This window comes from Hippocampus bargibanti, linkage group LG08 (genome assembly GCF_051943395.1).
Source record: "Hippocampus bargibanti isolate YZ-2025 linkage group LG08, ASM5194339v1, whole genome shotgun sequence".
NCBI lineage: Eukaryota > Metazoa > Chordata > Actinopteri > Syngnathiformes > Syngnathidae > Hippocampus > Hippocampus bargibanti.
The window spans coordinates 20,564,769-20,581,212 of NC_142741.1; the positions used below are offsets into that span (position 1 = coordinate 20,564,769).

A 16,444-nucleotide genomic window follows, 5' to 3' on the forward strand; every position below is an offset into this window, starting at 1 on the left:
TTGCTTCACCAAACGACTTGAACACATCTGTCTTCGTCTCCACCAGAGTCAATACCGCTTTGTGTGTGAGGCCATTCTGAAAGTCTACGACGAGGGCCTGGTCCGACCGCTCTCGCCTGCCGTCTACCAGCTCCCAGAGAAGGTTGATGGAGAAGGGGGGGAGGAGAATCTAGAGGAGAAGGCATACATAGGGGAGGAAGCAACAGCTGTGGTAGAGCTGCTGGAAGGAGGTCTGGATGATGATGAGGAGGAGGACGATGACGACGAAGAGGTGGAGGTGCTTGATGTGGGCGAAGTAACAGAGGAGGAATTGGAGGAGCCCAGCATCGCCAGTGCCACCAGCGCCACCAGCGAGACCAGCGTCAACCCTGAACCTGATCCTGATGATCCGTAACACTTTATCAGAGGAAGCAGGAGATGAGAACAAAAGCACTGTTGCACTTTAGAATCACAAAAATGGGAAGAACAAATAGACAACAAACAGGAAATGCATTGACAGGTTCTAATTCAAGAAGCAATTCTGCGATGTTGATTAGGTACCATTACAGACTTTAGTGTGTTCAACACACACACACACACACACACACACACACACACACACACACACACACACACACACACACACACAAAACTTACAGACTTGTGGATGCAGAGTTGCTTTTGTGCCATACGTACGAGGGGATGGGCTGTCCCATGGATGGAAAGCTGTCCCCTTTGTGAGTGAGTCTGCCTGAAAGACCAGCCTTTTTTATTTTAATATGATACAAAGATAAACCTTTTATCTTTTTATTCCCCTCGGAAAGAGTATTTATTGTGTTTTATTTTGTGTCAAACATTGTCCACTGAACAAAATGAGTTGTATCTTTTGTACCGGTCGAGAACATCATGCTTTCTCGGTCTAGCAGTCTTATCCCTCTTGACTGGTTTGTTAATCGTTTGATTGGTGAGTATGGAAAAGCGGCACACATTAATTTATTGTTTTGATCTTGATCACCTTTCTTTTTTTCAGACTGACATATGGCCATTGGGAGGAACATTTACCACGGTGACTTTAGTTCATGGCTTTGCGTTGGCACACATCACACGGCATAAAGAAGATTAACAGTTTTACTGCCTTCACTTATTTTTTGAACTTATGTGCACTAATCACTTGAAATCAATTAAATTGGATCTCACACCACTTTATTTCACCTCCAAATTGATCAAACGTTGACAACATTCTCTCTTCACACGAAATGTTTTCCGGTTGGTGGAGCATTTTCCAACTGGGACTCATTTGGCAAATTCCCCAATAGGAATTTGAGTCGTTTTATGCTAAAAATGGCTGCTTTAAACCCAAATGGCCAATTTTAAACATGGGTTCTGGAGATGTGTTATTGCATTCTCTCATTCTAGGCATTTCTGTAAAGTGTTCTTGAGAGTTTTGAAAGGCGCTTATAAATGAAATGCATTATTATTATTATTACCATTTGCATTTGGGAGCCTTTTACTGAGCGAGTTTCTTGTTCTGTAGCCACAAAGGGACATATGTCTTCTTGTGCCGGTCCCAAGCCCGGATAAATACAGAGGGTTGTGTCAGGAAGGGCCTCCGACGTAAAAGCTTGGCCAAAACAAATATGCGGATCAAACCTCTAAAGATGGAGGACACTGATTTGCTGTGGCGACCCCTTGAAGGGAAAAGACGAAAGGAAAAGAAGAAGATTTAGGCAAAAGCAAAAAATTTTAGGAGATCAATTTGAAGACCCCTTGGAATATATGGATTGTTCTCAAGAGTCTCCTCTTCCCCACTGAGTGGAAACATTTGGTAAATCTATACTAATAGAAGCCTGAAAAACAAACATGTCACACTATTGGAAACAAACAGAAAAATCTTCACATATTCAATCCCTTGGATTTGTATTATTCGTAACATGCAGCACTTTAAAAAAATATTATTTATGGTACACCATCATTTCAAGGTACTTGATTTTAAAGCTCATTGAATGGCAGTTTGAGTCCTCACCTTCTCAAGTGATCAATCCCAGCTTGGACTTTTAACTTATTTAACACATTGTTATTCATTTTATTTTTGTTTTTCTTGAAATTTAACATTGTCTATAGCTGTATGGTGTGTACATTTCCATCGCATTCGTCGGTGACTGGATGAGTTTGGTTTCAAAAATTCTCATTTCAGTCCTTCTCTTGGTTGCATCTCAATAAATTAGAATTTGTGGAGAATGTGAGTTTTCATAATCTATCTACAAATATAAATCAAGGTTGTCAGATATACAGAGACACACAGGGAAGCATACGTGACACTTTTTGCTAGTTGTAATTGAGGGTGTTCCAATCATGGTTTTATGCTGCCACTTCCAATACAGATGATCCGTGAGTGAGAGTGCTCAATACCGATTCCTCACTATTATTGATCCCTGGATTCGCTGTAGATTATTGGCTTTTAGAGGTAACGACTTTTTTTTCACAATTGATGAATCTGTCATTTACATTTGTCAACAGCAAATTTTAACCAAGATGTCTATGTATATTTTTCACACTGATTTAAAGGACAACCGACATCTCCGGACAGGTTGTGTCCATAATTTGTAAAATGGCTTCAAATGACTTCTACTGAGCGTATTTTACAAAGACTCCACCACATATAGCTATATTTTACGTTTTAAGACCCGTGCTGAATATTCCGGAAGTCTTGTTGTTTTTGAGTTGGTGACGAGTCCGTACGTGACGTCACTGAAGGAACGCCCCTGACTGAAAAAAAGGACACATTGTAGCAGTCCTTCCATCATGTTAATGCTTGTTTGGTCTGAAAACCTCGTGTTGCACCAGAAAGAGCCAGAAGAGGGTGTCCAAGCTCCATGTAAGGAATTTATCAACCTGTGGAAACAGCTTGGTGGCCAATTTCTGCCTCTTTTTGGGTGAGACATTTCCCCCCAATGTTGCCTCAAAATGGCACGGAATAAATTCTTTAATCGATTACAAACATGTATGCTTTCCTCTTCAGAATTATTTGAATCATATTCATAACTGGATGTGTAACAAGAAAGCATATTCTCCGAATCTGAAGCCATTGATTTGATTCTCCAGCAATGCAAGACGTCTTGGCGTGACGTTACGAACTAGGGGCGGGACTTTCTGAAAATGCCCAATTGGCAGCTAAATTCTTTTGCAGATTTTGGACACTTTGAGTTATTTTAATTGGTGTTTTGCATTTGAATAAAAATATCATACTGCGTATTTTGGGTATTTTAGATGCTATAAAATGTTTTTCTGATGTCAGTTAGGAAACAAAAAAGTGACGTCGGTTGTCCTTTAATAAATCTACTTTTGTTTCTAGCACTTCAGATTGTATGAGATATTTTCATTTTTTGTTTGTACCAGTTTGACCTTGAAAATTTAGCATCACACGAATTTCACCATGCATTGTAATACACAGCTATAATATTTTTTGGGGGGATCCAGCTGTTTCTGAAAGTAATATCTAATTCCTAGAAATTCTGAAGTATATTACCAAAGTAAATATGTTAGTGTCACACTGCTCTGAAGTTGTCTGCAGTCTGCACAATATGAGCTCCAGTTAATCTTTTTTTGTGATATGAAATGAAACGTCATTGATTGACAAATGTCAATCATAGCGCCACCTGAAATGTCAATCATAGCGCCACCTGTTATGAAATCTTATATCTCACAAAAGCCCAAGTACAGTGAACCACTGCTCAAGGGATCAAAACCTTTTGTGAATCGTAAAAACAGTAAATACATTCTCACCCCCCTCCTTAAAAAAAAGTTTGTAATTGCCCTTGGGTGCCACAAAATGGTGGCAAGGCAGCACTTAGTTATATCTAAATGAAAATCTGAACCAACTCGAAACTGTTCCTTTGGCACCAAAATACAGTGAGACCTCAACTTACGAACTAAATTGGTTCCCAGACAGAGTGTGTAAGGCGAAAAGTGTGTATCTCCAAAAAAAAAATCCAATAGGAAACCATTAAAATGGGAATAATCCGTTCCCGGGTTTCCATAAAATATACTTTTCAACTAAATAAGCCTTAAAACTACACACAACATACCTAAATCTATGTATAATAAATGTGCTATTGTAATGAAAGAAATACACTGCATTGTATCATGAAGTCACTTTATTTACATTTGTGATGGTCATTTATGGCTTGATGGAATGGCATTGGAGGTCGAAGGTCAAAGGGAATTGCTGTTTGGAAAGAGAGGCGCATTACATGACTGTAATTAAAGAAATAAACTGTGCTGTAAAATAAAGTTTTATTTACCTTTTTGATGGTTGTTGATGGCTTATGGAAGGAGAGTCACCTTCCATAAGGATTGTTGGTAACTTAACCTCTGGTGCTGTTCGGTCGTGTGCTTCCGCCGAAGATCACTCCGCCAGCCGTGGTGGGTGTGTATTATGAAAATAGTGCTTATTATAAGGTTTAATTTTCATAAATTTGAAGTTTGTAAGTTGAGGTCTCACTGTCGTGCCAAAGCACATCTTTTGTCTTAATGAAGCTCCTCAACTCACTCCGGCATAAGTCCATGGCACCAAAATACCATAAAATAATGCCAAAACACTGTGCACCGGTAATTTAAGATCATCAACTCACATTAACATAGTTCCTTGACACCAATATACCACAAGATGGCAACAAAGCAATGCGTTTACTTGTCATCAAATAACGGAGGAAGAAGTTAGTTAACCCCAAACAATCCTGCAAATGCCAAACTATGAATATGCGGGACTTCACAGATTTCATCGTTTTAACAGAATTAGGAAGCGCCGTATTTTCCCACGTGTTCCTAGATTAGCAACAATACAGTATGATTTTAATTTTAAACAGATTCTTTACTTACAGACAGTGTAGGTGTTCAAATACCTGACATGTTTCGGCGACTACTTCCGCCTTCGTCAGAGTGTCTGCTTAAAATTAGATATCAAGTAGACAGGATGAACTTAGTACAACGAATACAGTATGATGTCAGCGTCACTTTTGAATAGAGCTACTGAAAATATATTTTTTCACCATATTCTAGTTTATTGTGATGCAGCTGTGTAACTTCTTGTTCTCTTCTGAATATTTGGAGCTGTCTGTTCTAAGCCTGCTTGTCTTTTAAACTGGAATGAAACATGGTGCCATAAAAGCTTTTCCCTCTTGGACATGATTATTGTTATTGTTTTAGTCTGTTCTGAGAAAACCAGCTTATGTTCAAATTGACCTGAGCCCACTCTTGTATGCCTCATTAATTTGTCCCTAATCAAGAAGTTTAGTCCTCCAAAACGCATTTGGCTTTCACAGCACATGTCGTCCATCCTCCTCCACGTTATGTATTGTTCCCTCCACGTTTTGTGCTGCAGCAGTGGAACTGTGCGTTTGTTTCTCCACATCTTCAAGCTTTTTTTTTTCTTCAAAAGAACCACACTACAATCACTCTGTGTCCCTTCCAACTAACTTTGCATTCAGTTGGTATTTTTTTACATTTTATATAGTTTAAAACGACTTTTTTTAAGCCTTGTAAGTACAGCTTTGGCGAGACAAACAGGAATAAAACTTTAATGACGTTTTACCAAGATAATAAAATCGCTGCGAGTGTGTACAACTCTTCCAGACATCTATCTAGGAGCTGTATAACTGAATTTTTTTGTTTATGACCTGTAATTAGTAAATTTGGGGTAATGAATCATGGTAGTTTTAGAGGTTTTAAAATGGGAAGGGTCAACTGTTTTTTTTTTTTTTTTTTTTCAAAAATAAAACATCTTGGTAAAGGATAGCACTTTGTAGAATGCTAAGTGGCAAATAGTGCTGCTGAAAAGGGGGAAAATATGTTTAGTTTTTTTTTTAACATGAGTAGGGGGGAAAAAATGAACTTCTGACTACACAGTGCCACTTGTTAATTTTGTGTAAATAATGCTAGACCCTGTAAATACAATGTTGTACATAAAAAAAACATCTTTAAAATAAAAGGGAAAATCAATTGTGTATTTTGTTGTTGCTTTCCTCTGAATGATTCAATTGTTCCACAACTCGTACTGACTTCCAAACTTCTTGATTTGACTTGACACAATTTCAACCGGCGAGTATGTATGCTATACAACTCAGAGACAATGTTTTTCCTTATATTTTAAATGAAGCTTTTTTTGTGTGAGTCGTACAAATGTTTTGTTTCTTTTTGACTGGATTTCTGGTTTTACTGGTGCTTTGAATGTGTCTATAAGCTTGATTGTGAACAATTAAAGCTTGTCTGTCAAAGCATGGTAATGTCGCTTCAGATTTACACACTGCATAAGGGAGGAAAAGATGATCCAATGAGCACTTTATTTTATCGCTATTGCTGATTGTTATTCATATCTCCAGTGGTTCTAAAAGGTCGACACATACCTGTTCAAATTTCATGTGTTTGCATGTGCCTGACACCATTTAAAGTGCCTCTGATGAACCCCAAATCAAGTTCAGCTGTTCTAAAACAGTTTTCCTGCATTTATTTTAACTTTCTCACAGAAGCCTGAATGTCTGGTGCTAGCACGGGCTGCTATTTAGAATGCTTCATAATTCTTTCTATTGTACTTTAAAGGACAACCGACGTCTCCGGACAGGTTGTGACCATAATTTGTAAAATCGCTTCAAATGACTTCTATTTTACAAATAATAATTCTCCGCATATAGCTATATTTTACGTTTTAAGAGTCACGCTGAATATTCCGGAAGTGTTGTTTTTGAGTTGGTGACAAGTCCTCACCCTATGTCACTGAAGGAAAACCCTGACTGAGAAAGGACATACCTTGCATCACCTCAATGCATTTTGTGGGACTTTGTTTGGTCTGAAAACTTCGTGTTGATCCGTGTTGATGAAGGAAAACACATAAATAACGCAATGGTGAATCGTTGTATGTTACACCGAGACAACTCTTTGATATTCGTTGACAAAAATTCCAAGCTGAAACATACACCTATTTCCAACGGAGCTCTGGCACCATCTTCTGCATTTTCTGTGACACTACACATCAGTCTTGATCCCTCAAAATAACCCGGAAGACCTTATTTCATCGATTGCAAACATTTATACTTTCCTCTTCAGAACTATTTGAATCATATTCATGACTGGATGCGTAACAAGAAAGCATATTCTCCGAATCTGAAGCCATTGTTTTGATTCTCGAGCAAGGCAAGACGTCTTAGCGTGACGTCACGAACTGGGGGCGGGACTTTCTGAAAATGCCCAATTCGCAGCTCAATTTTTTTGCAAATTTTGGACACTTTAAATCATTTTTATTGGTGTTTTGCATTTGAATAAAAATACCAACCTGCGTGTTTTGGGTATTTTAGATGATATAAAACGTTTTCCTGATGTCAGTTAAGAAACAAAAAATGGTGTCGGTTTTCCTTTTAAATAAGTCTGATCTGGCATGTCGCCAAAAGCTTCCTAGAGCAACTGGAGTTCACATGGATGTGCAGATGACCTTTAAATTGTGGCGGGTGTGTGTTGATTCCCATTTTACATCATTTTTCAATTTGATCGTGGAGTTTGCATGCCCCCCCCCCCCCCGACCCTTCGTGGGTTTCCTCTGGGTCATTCGGTTTCCTCCCACATTCTAAAAACATGCATGGCAGGCTGAATGACCACTCCAAATTGACCTAGGTGTGAGTGTGAGCACAAATGGTTGTTCGTTTCTGTGTGCCCTGCGATTGGCTAGCTACGGATTCAGGGTGTCCCCCGCCTACATAATGAATGAATAATATGAACATGTACACACTTTTGTAACCACAATATCTCATGTCTTTTGAAGTGTTTGTTCAAGAGAGGTCCATGATCCTTGTGACAAAAAGCGGATTAGAAAATTAATAGTTGGATGGATGCATACAAGTTATGTATTTTCAATCAGTTAGATATTCAAAACATTTGAGCAGGTGAAGATAGGTTCTGGTTCATTTTAGTTTAATCTTCAAATTTCACCAATGGCCAATTATCTCTGATTTTGATAAATTGAAAAACACTCTACTAAATTAGCCAGGAGATGGCGCTTATGATGATTGAAAAACATCTGTCTGTTTACTACTAAGTACGATAAATATGTGTGAAAATTGCTTCAACGCCATAAAAACAAATGAGCCAAGTGAAAAACAGCAAGTAAAAACGCTTAAGATTTTTTTGTAACCCTGAGATTTTCAGAGGCTGTCGTAAACTCTGAATGTGTTCATTTATACCAGGACATGCTGAATGACCATATGACTTATCGTATCTCTGCCATTGTTCTCTTATTTGGTATTACTACCAAATTAACTACAAATATTTCCTCTGTGAACTTGAAGCAAATTTGCGGATATAATCGCAAACCTCCGAAGTCGTGAGAATAAAAAAAAGTCTTGATTTCTTTAAAAAATGCTAATTACGTTGTTGTTTGGAGTGGTGTGTCGTTCGCGAACGAACGGACTGTTGAGGCAGGCTCTTTGAAGTGAACGACCGATTTATAACCCCGCCCCCCTTCGGTTGAAGCCGCACTTTATTGGTCAAAATCTGTGGTTAAAAAAAACACACACACACTTACATGCACACGTGCACAAAAAAGGGTCTTTCCCTGACTTTTTTTTGTGACGTGTATTCCGCCAGTCAAATCAAAGTTCCTCAGAAAAGATCAGTTCGATTAATTGGTAGAAGGAAGGAAGCTTCCTGGACTCTGGTGGAGGACCCGAGCTAAAATGAGGGACGGACACCACCCAAGGGGCGAGACGAAAATGTGTGTTTTATATGAATGAATATACAGTGAGACCTCAACTTACAAACACCTTATCTGACAAACTTTTCGTCGAAAGAACCTCTAATTTATGAAAATTAAACCTTATAATAAGCACTATTTTCATAATACACACCCACTACGGCTGACGGAGTGATCTCCGGCGGAAGCACACGACCGAACAGCGCTCCAGCCGGTGCTACTTTGCACACCCCCTCTCATTGAATGCACACGTCGATCGCCTACTTGGAGCTTTTTGCTGATAATTTTACTATGATGGGACAAAAAAAACTCACCACAGGCTTGTGTTCAGCCCAGGAAGACACAAAATAAAATCACCGTCGCTGAGAAGAAGGAGATAATTGAAAAACACGAACGAGGTGTGCGTTTGTGTGATTTAGTGGCCGAGCACGGCTATGCTAAGTCAACCATTGCTCCCATTCTCCGGACCACAGAAGCCATCAAAGGTGCGTCTGTTGCAAAACGTGTTTCTGTGCTCTCAAAGCGACGGTCTCGGGCAATCGAAGAAGTTGAAAAAAAAATATTTTACAGCACAGTTTATTTCTTTAATTACAGTCCTCATGTAATGTGCCTCTCTTTGTGACTTTATGATACAATGCAGTGTATTTCTTTCATTACAATACAATAGCACATTTATTATACATAAAATAAGGTATGTTGTGTGTAGTTTTAAAAACTATATTTTATGGAAACGGGAACGAATTATTCCCATTTTAATGGTTTCCTATGGGAATTTCTTTTGGAGATACACACTTTTCGCCTTACACACGCTGTCTGGGAACCAATTAAGTTCGTAAGTTGAGGTCTCACTGTATACAGTATATGCAGTGTCTGAAATAAAACCTGCCTGGACAACAACTTACAAAACGTCTCCGCCCGGGTGGCCGATAACTTTTTCAAGAAAAAAAAAATCAAACATTTGCTTTTTTCAACAAAACAAACGTTTGAACGAAGATTTCTAAATAATTAATGCCGATTTCAAAATATTCACTCATTTTGGAAATTTCGGTTCGTTTGTCAATTTGCATAATCGGCACGGCAGCCAATCAGAATATATTTTTACAGTAGTTTACATACATATATTAGTTTCCATAATATATAGTTTTGCACTAATTTAGAACTATTTTCAGAAAAAAAAATTGGCATCCATTTTGGAGCCGATAGAGTCGACCCTTTATGATGAGCCGATCCAAAAAAAACCGGCTCCCTAAAAAGACCCGGAATTCCCATCACTAGTTGTTTGGGGTTTGTCGTGGCGTCACTTCCGGGGGAAAGCTTTGCCTCCTACTTTTTTTTTAGTTGGGACCAGAGAGAGGAAAAATCGCGTACCGGGTTCGTTGGGCGGAATAAAATAGCAAGCAGAGTTTGAACGCCTAAAATGCTACACGTTGCTCTTTGGTCGTCAAAAATGCAACCGGACGTGCTTTCGCGCTGGATTTAACGCAGGCGGTTCGGTAAGTATCTCTCGCTTCTTCATTCGAAACCTTCTACGCATTCCCAAGTGTTTCCCCACAGCCCGACAAGTGTATCTTACTTCCAGCCAAAGAAAGCTCAAGGCGGCGCTTGTTTTGAATCATCGTACAGTCAGACAGAATTGGTACGCACTCCGTACATTTGTAGACATGTTTACGACGTGGTCCGTGCTACAAATCAAGCGCACACTTGTTGTTTCGCTTCCTGCAGGTACTTTTCCCCCCTGCCTGAGCTCATACATACTCATTTTTTTCATTTAAATTAAGTGTTAGATGAAATAAAAAGGTACAACCGTCACAGCAGCAACGGAATTGCATATCCCGCGACTGAGTTTTTGTGTCAATTTGGTGTCACTTTTTCCCCCAAACGACATCATTTTATCAAAGTATCTTTGACCTGGGTATTTTTTTTTTTACCACAAATGCGCATTAAATGACCACGATAAGTAGATATAAATATTTTATCTGTCTATACATGTCGCAATCAGTGATTTATATAGATAGCATCTTCCTGTATGTGTTAACGGCATCTTCCAAATTAAACATTTCCTAAATATACTTTACGAAAATGTCAAAAGTTGTTAACCATTGTACTTTCAATGACATTTATACATGAACAGTCCAATAACATCTGTGTACAACTGTGTCACCTCACATATTATACATTGTTTTATGTAGTTGTCTCATCATCATGGCCCATGTTTTGAACACATTTGTGTGTCACAGGTGGTGTAGTGTGACCCTCCATTCCCAGCATGCTGAGTTTCCTTCGCAGGACCTTGGGGCGACGCTCTATCCGAAAACATGCTGAAAAAACACGGCTACGGGAGGCCCAGCGTGCTACAACGCACATCCCAGCTGCTGGAGATGCCAAGTCCATCATCACTTGCCGTGTTTCCTTGTTGGATGGGACTGATGTCAGTGTCGAGCTGCCGGTAAGAGCAATCCTAATTAGGTCAACGGATATTGAAAATGGAATTCAAAACAGGAGAAAGCTACAAATTTGATCACTAGACCAATGTGATAAGCTGTTTAAGTGAATATCTCTTACTTGTATGGAATTTGTGCAATGAACAGCTACTGGTAACTACACGTTTGTGCAGTTCCTGCTTTCAGATCCTCAAAGTAGTAGGATGATTCCATGATTAAGTGAGGGAAAACCAGTTAATATAGAAAATATTTATTTCCTATATGGTTTGTCTGAGGCTTTGGCTTTATGGCGGGTGTGGATGAAGTTAAATAGTGTGTGGTTAAAGAGCAATCTTTGTCACTATGAGCTCTGTTATGAACAAAGTTATAATTGTTTTATTTTCAAAATCTCATCTCATTTTCCGTACCGCTTATTCCTCATTAGAGTCGCGGGGGTTGCTGGAGCCTATCTCAGCTGTCTTCGGGCATGAGGCGGGGGACACCCTGAATTGGTTGCCAGCCAATCGCAGGGCACACAAAGACATACAACAGTCACTCTCACACTCACACCTCGGGACAATTTGGAGTGGTCAATCTGCCTGCCATGCATGTTTTTGGAGTGTGGGAGGAAATCGGAGGACCCGGAGAAAACCCACGCGGGTCCGGAGAGAACATGCAAACTCCAAATCAATAACTTAAATACACACAATTGAAACACTACCATGAGATTTTTCAAAGGCTTTGAAACATTTGTTTGCCAATGCTACTTCATAATTATCAAACTGTACATCGAGATGATGAATATCTATTTTTGTGCAAATGTACCTCATAGCAAATTAAAAGTACAGTGATACCTCAGCTTACGAACGCTTTATCTCACAAACTTCGCCTTATAAACATTCAATTCGCGAGAATATAATCGTGGTATACGAACTAGTTTTTGGCGGACGAATCAAACCACACAGCGTCACGGTGGCTAGCGGACTATTTTTCGATGGATGAACACCAAACCACACGGTCGAACAGCACCACGGTGGCTAGCGGACTAGTTTTCCACCCCCCCTTTGAATGCAGACGTGGTTTGCTATCGAGTGGAGTACTTTAGCTATTATGGGACTGAAAAAGACCCCACCACAGGCTAGTGTTAAGCCTAAGAGGACACAAAAGAAAATTGTGGTCGAACAGAAGAAGGAGATCATCGAAAAACATGAACGAGGTGTGCGTTTGTGTGACTTACCGTCCCAGTACCAGTATGCTAATTCGACCATTGCTACGTGTGGCGAAGGGTGTTTCTGTGTTGTCTAAGCAACGGTCTCAGGCAATAGAAGAGGCTGAAAAACTTCTGTTGATTCGGATTAATGAAAAGCAGCTAGCAGGGGACCGTGTGAATGAGGGTATTATCGCCGAGAAAGCACGGCAACTTCACTCGGATATCATCAAGAGGCAACTACAGCAACGATCGTCACAAAGGTAAATAAAACAACTTTATTATACTGTACAGTTTATTTCTTTAATTACAATACGATAACACATTTATTATGCATAAAATAACATATATTTTGTGTAGTTTTGAGGCTTATTTAGTTTATAAAATTATGTTTTATGGGGACCTGGGAATGGATTATTCTCATTTTTAATGGTTTCTAATGGGAAATAAATGTTTGGCAGACGAACTTTTCGCCTTACACACACTTTCTGGGAACCAGTTAAGTTCGTAAGATGAGTTATCACAGTAGTTGTATTCGTATAAATGTTACACTGGTTGGCTCTGTTGTTATGTCAGTAGCACAGCCTCTTGAAGCTTATTCACATGTGGGTGTCCACACTTCTGTCGCTGATCACCTATAATTCCATGATCCTCTCTGGACAACACGCTTAATCACATGACCGCATCACATGACACGCACAGCTCCTCACTCTTGACTGTTTGAAATGAGAGTTTTTTTTGTTTCCTCTTTTGTCCCTCTCAATTCACAATGACTGTTTTCTTCCTACCTGCTGCATGCGTCTTCTATTGTTCAGTGATTGTTTTCCAAACTTTGACCCGCAATTAAGATGGGAAAGGGGAAAAAAATCAATCATGCCATCAGTGCTGCTGTTGTCCATTGTATTGATAATGAGAATGATTAGCAGCATAAGTGAATAAGATTGTGTAACTTTTCGTATGTATGACATGGTAGGTTTGCTTTGATACAGTATTTGTATCCCCTAAGGTACATCATACCTTGAAATGTACAGGTTATGCTGATTAAATGTGCATAGTTATAACAGTGTTTGAAATAGCGTCTGCCCGGAGGCCCGGTGCATATAACTTTTACGTCGGGCATACAACTTACAAAACAAAAAAATAAAATAAAATACAATTGTAATCAAACATTTGTTTTATTCAATAAAGCATAAGCTACAAGCAAACCGCTACAAGCCACATGGACTCCTCCTTCTAAGCCAAAAGAACAAATGTTCGTTTGGCAATTTGCATACACGGCGCGGCAGCCAATCAGAAGCTTGTTTCGTGCTTCGGCCTATACCGTGACCCAAAAGTGTACTTCAGAGTTTTGAAAGCCGCTTAGAAAGAGGAGTCCACGTGGCTTTGAGCAGACAACGCAACCCAAACATTGCATTGTGCAACATGACGACAAACGACAACTGGAGCAAAATCTTTAGCGAGGGATATTTACCATAAATTAAGCAAGGGAACATTTGTGGTACGTACTTTCTTAATTTAAATAAAAATCCTTATACTTCGCAACAATGTTTTTTTTTTTTGCGATTAGTCGTCTTCTTGTGTTTCAAGTTGTGAACAATGGGGCAGGCAACTGTATGGCCGGGCAGGCAACTTTTCAAGTTGTCTGCCCGGTTGTCCGCTAACTTTTTGTCATGAGTTTCAGACACTGGTTATAATAATAATAAATTTCATTTTAAGCGCCTTTCAAAGCTCCCAAGGACACTTTACATTACAGTTACAGACAAGCATAGGTTCACACTTTTGGATTTTGGTTATTTCAGGCAGGAATGTATCATATGAAACCTGCCTGGTGCATATCTAACAGTGAACCGAGACCACTTGCCGAATTAGTCAAGGAGCTGCAGCAGGGCTATGTATTTTTTTTTTTAATCTTTTAGCCATTTCACAAAAATATGTCTGTGGTGCAAAAAAATTGCGCATCAGCCCCAGTCTGCGCTTCACAGGCCAAATGTTTCATAACGTCATGCCTACTTTATTGTTGTTCAAAATATTTCTAGCAGGAATGCCCAACATGTACTTGCATTACAACTTTAAAGATCTGCTGAAATCCGGTTCAGGTCATGAGTCACCCAATGTGCTGCTTCTTTATTGGCAAAACAACCATTTCCCATTACTAACTTTTGTTCGATTAATGCCGGTGTCACAATGACATGACGATATTCATAGGTGAGAACAATAAGTCACTCTTTTCAAAACAACTTTTAACTGTTTACGATTTTTTTTTCTCACTGAATTGCATATTTTTGAGATGTGCATCACCAGTGGACTGGAGCTCATTTTACTTTCTTATAGTCATGTGAATCAATTTATATGTACTTATTTTTGTTGGATTGTTGTTTCACTGACAGAACAGAAGCACAACTCTCTTTCAGATAATATGCAATGTTCTTACTCGGTAATTGAGACACATTTGTGTGATCACATGCCGAGAGACAAAAAACTTGAATCACTGTAACAAAGCACGGCACACACGCTCACACACAAACATGCACGGACAATGAGGCCTTTGTACGCAATCTCTCTCCCTCCGGAGGGTACTCCAGGGGTACACTTTGCTTGCTCAAAGATGCCAAGTCGGATGAGGCTGGCACACTATTAGCGGTGTGTGCGGGAACCAACGTATGTCACTGAGGATGGGTCATGTCCTTGAATTTGTTACATACATACAATGGAGTTGGGGGGGTACTGAAATTTACAGTATAGTTCCAGAAAAAATGATGCATACAAAATGATGGATGCAGCAGTGATTTTATGACACGGCTGATTTTTTTTTTCCATTCTTCGCAAAGTACAAAGACCCAAATGGTTACAAAACGTCAGGTGATCACATGGTGTGTTCAGCTTCCCCACTTCCCTCAGCTCTATGGTGTCTGGGGCACTTAAACCCCCATTGCCATGGCAACACTGTCACCATGCTTCAAGTTGAGGTTTGGGAGACAAATGTGCATGCGTGTGCGTGTGTGTGCGTCCGTGCAGTGTGTGTGTGTATGTGTGTGCGTGCGTGTGTAAGTGTGTGAACATGTGTTTGTGTGTGTGTGTGCATGTGAGGGAGAGATCTTCCAGTCCCAGGCAGAACACAGGCAGTAACTGGTACAGCCTTGCTGGAAACAGCAACTCCTATTCAGGCTATTTTGAAGATTTACTCATACCTTGTATTCAGTGAAAATACACAAGTTAAAACATAGTAATCACAAAACGAACGTGAAAGAAAGACACACGGTCATTTTTTTGCTTGTGTTGCTTGTTTACAATATGTCGGTTCTCCAAGATTATTCTCATTTTTAATGGTTTCTAATGGGAAATAAATGTTTGGCAGACGAACTTTTCGCCTTACACACACTTTCTGGGAACCAGTTAAGTTCGTAAGATGAGTTATCACAGTAGTTGTATTCGTATAAATGTTACACTGGTTGGCTCTGTTGTTATGTCAGTAGCACAGCCTCTTGAAGCTTATTCACATGTGGGTGTCCACACTTCTGTCGCTGATCACCTATAATTCCATGATCCTCTCTGGACAACACGCTTAATCACATGACCGCATCACATGACACGCACAGCTCCTCACTCTTGACTGTTTGAAATGAGAGTTTTTTTTGTTTCCTCTTTTGTCCCTCTCAATTCACAATGACTGTTTTCTTCCTACCTGCTGCATGCGTCTTCTATTGTTCAGTGATTGTTTTCCAAACTTTGACCCGCAATTAAGATGGGAAAGGGGAAAAAAATCAATCATGCCATCAGTGCTGCTGTTGTCCATTGTATTGATAATGAGAATGATTAGCAGCATAAGTGAATAAGATTGTGTAACTTTTCGTATGTATGACATGGTAGGTTTGCTTTGATACAGTATTTGTAAGGTACATCATACCTTGAAATGTACAGGTTATGCTGATTAAATGTGCATACTTATAACAGTGTTTGAAATAGCGTCTGCCCGGAGGCCCGGTGCATATAACTTTTACGTCGGGCATACAACTTACAAAACAAAAAAATAAAATAAAATACAATTGTAATCAAACATTTGTTTTATTCAATAAAGCATAAGCTACAAGCAAACCGCTACAAGCC

General features: G+C 39.5%; 2 protein-coding genes across 4 annotated transcripts in view; both read left to right on the forward strand.

The window, feature by feature from the left end:
* Positions 1 to 5,981, forward strand: part of ptpn4a (protein tyrosine phosphatase non-receptor type 4a) — a 78,685-nt gene extending 72,704 nt beyond the window's left edge. The window contains exon 27 of the mRNA XM_089002649.1: positions 47 to 5,981. Coding sequence (XP_088858775.1) covers positions 47 to 394 — 348 coding nt within the window. The 3' untranslated portion in view covers positions 395 to 5,981. The remainder of the gene's footprint in view (positions 1 to 46) is intronic.
* A 4,053-nt stretch (positions 5,982 to 10,034) lies between these two features.
* epb41l5 (erythrocyte membrane protein band 4.1 like 5) overlaps positions 10,035 to 16,444 on the forward strand; it is a 38,798-nt gene continuing 32,388 nt past the window's right edge. For all 3 annotated transcript variants that reach the window (XM_089002489.1, XM_089002491.1, XM_089002490.1), the window contains exons 1-2: positions 10,035 to 10,206; positions 10,951 to 11,159. In XM_089002489.1, the coding sequence (XP_088858615.1) occupies positions 10,980 to 11,159 (180 nt within the window). In that variant the 5' untranslated portion in view covers positions 10,035 to 10,206; positions 10,951 to 10,979. The remainder of the gene's footprint in view (positions 10,207 to 10,950; positions 11,160 to 16,444) is intronic.